Source organism: Carlito syrichta, unplaced genomic scaffold (assembly GCF_000164805.1).
Source record: "Carlito syrichta isolate Samal-C Ts95f unplaced genomic scaffold, Tarsius_syrichta-2.0.1 Scaffold104997, whole genome shotgun sequence".
Taxonomy (NCBI): domain Eukaryota; kingdom Metazoa; phylum Chordata; class Mammalia; order Primates; family Tarsiidae; genus Carlito; species Carlito syrichta.
Genome location: NW_007049093.1, coordinates 87,015 through 90,961, shown reverse-complemented (window position 1 = coordinate 90,961; position 3,947 = coordinate 87,015). Strand labels below are relative to the sequence as shown.

The 3,947-nt window shown below is 59.6% G+C and overlaps 1 protein-coding gene across 1 annotated transcript in view; it reads right to left on the bottom strand.

Annotated features, from left to right (window-relative positions):
* PCGF2 (polycomb group ring finger 2) overlaps positions 1 to 2,529 on the bottom strand; it is a 5,847-nt gene extending 3,318 nt beyond the window's left edge. The window contains exons 1-7 of the mRNA XM_008066468.2: positions 2,365 to 2,529; positions 1,667 to 1,763; positions 1,351 to 1,406; positions 1,215 to 1,265; positions 949 to 1,057; positions 786 to 837; positions 606 to 701 (exon numbers count right to left, since the gene is read on the bottom strand). Of these exons, the coding sequence (XP_008064659.1) occupies positions 606 to 701; positions 786 to 837; positions 949 to 1,057; positions 1,215 to 1,265; positions 1,351 to 1,406; positions 1,667 to 1,763; positions 2,365 to 2,476 (573 nt within the window). The 5' untranslated portion in view covers positions 2,477 to 2,529. The remainder of the gene's footprint in view (positions 1 to 605; positions 702 to 785; positions 838 to 948; positions 1,058 to 1,214; positions 1,266 to 1,350; positions 1,407 to 1,666; positions 1,764 to 2,364) is intronic.
* Between the last annotated feature and the right edge of the window lie 1,418 nt (positions 2,530 to 3,947).

The window sequence follows — 3,947 nt, the reverse complement described above, 5'->3', positions numbered from 1 at the left end:
GGTCTCGAACCCGCGGGCTCAGGCAATCCACCCACCTCAGCTTCCCAAAGTGCTGGGATGACAGGCTGAGCCACCGAGCCCGGCTTGCCTCAACCTTCTAAGTAGCTGGAACTACAGGTGTGCGCCACCACACCGGGCTCATTTTTTGATTTACTGTAGAGACGAAGTCTCACCAAGTTGCCCAGGCTGGTTTCGAGCCCCTGGGCTCAGACAATCCTTTCACCTTTGCCTCCCAAAGTGCGAGGATTACAGGCGTGAACCAACATGCCTGGCCATTTTTATTTTTGAGTCAGAGTCTCACTCTGTCACCCAGGCTGGAGTGCAGTGGCATGCCCGTGGCCACTGCAGCCTCAACCTGCTGGGCTCAAGAGATCCTTCCACCTCAGCCTCCCAAGTAGCTGAGACTACAGGCACATGCCTCCTCTCCCAGCTATATATATATATTTTACTTTTTGTAGAGATGACATTTCGCTATGTTGCCCAGGCTGGTCTTGGACTCCTGGCCCTAGTGATCCTCCCGTCTCATCCCCCACAAGAACTGGGATTACAGGCATGAGCCACCATGCCTGGCCCAGGCACGCATCTTCAGAACAGCCAGGACCCACCTTATACTTGCTGGGCACGTCCATCTTGTTGCGGAGGAACTTGGCTAGATGCATGACGGTCATGGCTGCCGGGCACCGCAGGAAGCGCACCCCTGTCTGCTGGGGCAGAGGCAGCTGTGAGGCATCCGCCCGGGCCACTCTCCTAGCCCGCCTCCCGTCCTGGGCAGGCCCGGCACTCACCTTCTCCTTGTCCCCATCCCCATTCTCCAGGGGGCCCTTCTCCTCCCGGTCCCTGGGGGAGGAGAGACAAGGAAGCTAGGGAGACCTGGGAGCCGGCAGGTCACCCTCTCCAGGGACGGGGCCAGGTGGGCGGAGAGGACGGCCTGGCTTGGGACGGACTTGCCTGGCACCTTCGTAGAACTCGATGGAGAGGCTGACGATCTCGTCGTCGCTCAGGGCTCCCTTCTCCTGCTCCAAGACCTCACCGCGGTCCTCGTTGGAGCCATTGGGAACTACAGAGTGAGAGCGCCACAGGGGTCGGCCTAGGACCCAGGGCCCACGGAGCCCGGCGGCGGGGGCATCCTGAGAGCCGGCAGGCTGCAGCAGGGAGGCAGCGTGGAGGGGCCCAGAGGGCGAGCGGGGTCCCAGGCACGCGGGGGTCACACTCACCCTCTGTCAGGGGGTATGCGGCGTAGAAGTCCCGGCGCCGCTTCATCTCGTCTGGAAAAAGGAAGCGGGGTGGGCATAGGGTCCCAGGCTGGAAGTGGGACAGCGGCGGGGGGAGGAAGGAGGGGTGCACGGATACCTTTAAAGAGCCCAGGGACAAGTTTGTAGACAATGTCTTGGAGGGTTTTGTCAGATCTGGGAAAAAACATACAGGAGCTGTCAGCCCCCTTCCGCCTCCCCAGCCAGGGTGTCCCCCCCTCCTCAGGCCCAGCCCCAGGCGCCGAGGTCCCCATGGGTCTCTTCCCCTCCGGTGTGTCTTGGCCTGTGACAAGCTGGGTCAGCCCAGAAGACGGGGAGGGGCCGGTCCACACCGGCACTTCTCCCACGCCCGGGCTGCAGGAAGGAGGACGAGCGGACAGGGGGACACCACATGGGGGGGACAGTACCACACCCACCTGATGCTAAGCAGAGGCCGGGTTTTGTGGACCTGCACGTCGCACATGGGGCAGTATTTGTTGGTCTCCAGGTAGCGCACGATGCAAGTTTTGCAGACTTGGGGGTGTAGAGAGACAGAAGTCAGAGCCCCTCCACCTGGACCAGCCTCCTTGCCCTCTGGCTGATCCAGATGGCTGCTCTCTCCACCTGTCCCTGCAGCTCAGGCCTGCCCAAGGCCCAACATGGTGATGTCGTTTTGCACGTTTACCAACTGCTCCTCGTCCGTTCTTGGGGGAGGACAGAGCTTGTGTGTCTGCATGTGTGACAGGCTGGTGTCATGTCCACAAAGATCAGCCCCAGGTCCCAAGGCCTGATGGCGTACAACACAAGAGGCAGCTTGTGAGACCCCTCTCTGAGCACCTGACCCCTTGCCACCAAGTCCACAGTGCAAACAAGGGCACCTGAGTCTCCAGGGGGTGACATTTCAGTCACAGAGATTCAACAGTGAGCTGCAATTTCAGATGCATCTCTTCCTGAAATGAACCTCCAGGCTGAGACCCTAACGCGGCCGCCCCTTCCAGACAGCCACCCTGGGGTTCCCGCCAGACACATGTGTTCGCTCCTCAGAGCAGGGCCTTATGTCCCACCCTCCCCAGCCAGTACCCCCAACCTGACACGGAGGCTGCCCCTTCTAGGGGCACCCCTCTACCCAACTCACAGGAATGCAGGCACTCCACAATGGTGGTGGCATCAATGAAGTAGCCCCCACAGAGGGCGCACATGAGGTGCGGGTTCAGCTCCGTGATTTTGATCCGTGTGGTGCGATGCATGATGCTGGGGTCAGGGGCAGGGGAGCGTCACCCTGGAAACGGCAATGGAATCAGAGAGCCAGAAATCCACCCCCAGCCACAGCTCCCCAAGGCCATGGCCTTCGGGGAGGAGGGGACCTGTGTGTGGCCAGCTCTCTGTGGTCCCCTCTGAGTGTTCACTGGGTCAGGGGCTTTGGAGATTCATACAACCTTGAGCAACAAGGTCAAGCTCCACCTTAGAAACAGCAAGAAGGATTGAAGATAGACCACAGGAAGTACCACCCAACTCCCCAGAGGATGTGGGGAGGCAGGAAAATGGAAGAGAACAGAGTTTTTTTTAAATCTCCCCAATCCCTGCCAGGCGCGGTGGCTCACAGCACTCTGAGAGGTGGAGGTGAGGATTGCCTGAGTTCAGGGGTTCGAGACCAGCCTGAGCAACTTGGTAAGATCTCAACTCTACAATATATCAAAAAATTAGCCAGGTGTGGTGGCGCACACCTGTAGTTCCAGCTACTTAGAAGGCTGAGCCCTGCGGGTTGGGGCTGCGGTAGCCGTGAGTGTGCTACTGCACTCCAGCCTGGGTGACAGAGTGAAACTTTGACACACACACACACACACACAAAATCACCGCAATCCCAATCCGTATTAACTCAAGTGGTCACAGATTCACTCAAGTGGCCGCAGATTTCAGGATGAGGAGCTGGGAGGAAGCAGATTAACAAACCACTGCCTGGAATATCAAGAAACGAAAGAAGGGAAGAAGAAACGAAAGAAGGGAAGAATAAGCCGTCCTTGCTGCCTGGACCCACCTGCCCAGGTGCCAGGCCTCGACTTCCACTCCATTTCATTCCTTCCACTCGCTCCTCCTCCAGGAAACCTTCCCTGGAAACACCAGGGTTCAGGCTGCCCCGAGTCAGAAGGCGGCACCCATTATGTGAACTGGTGCTACGTCCTGCCTGGGTCCGAGGGCAGCTCCATCCTCTGAAGCAGGCCAGATGGAAGCGGCTCGCTGGGAAGCACCCGCCACACGCCAGCCACCCGGCTCCCAGGCCTGGGGCTTGGCGGACAACAGTCAGGTAAGAAATGTCTCCATTTGAAAGGTGCCTGACCAGCACACGAGCTGAGCCGACTGCCAGGCAGTGTCCTCCCCGCCTCCAAGGTCCCCTGCTGATACGGACCGGCCGCAGACCAGCCCCATCACCTCCCCTTAGTGCATGACCCAACCCAACCCTGGACTCCGCAAGGACACAAAATCTACCGCCCTCTCCCCACAAGCGCACATGGGGTGGGCCCCTCCCATGCACACACAGGAATCTCCCCACGTGGGCACTGCCACCCTCCCACCGTCTCCCGCTCTGGTGACACTTCTGCCACCTGTTCTCAGGCTGACCGGCGACAAACCACAGGCTCTCTGCAGCCACCCGACACGCAGCTAGGCCTTAGCGGGGTCCGGTGAGGTCAAAGTCCAGCTCTGGGTTGGCTGCAGGCCTTC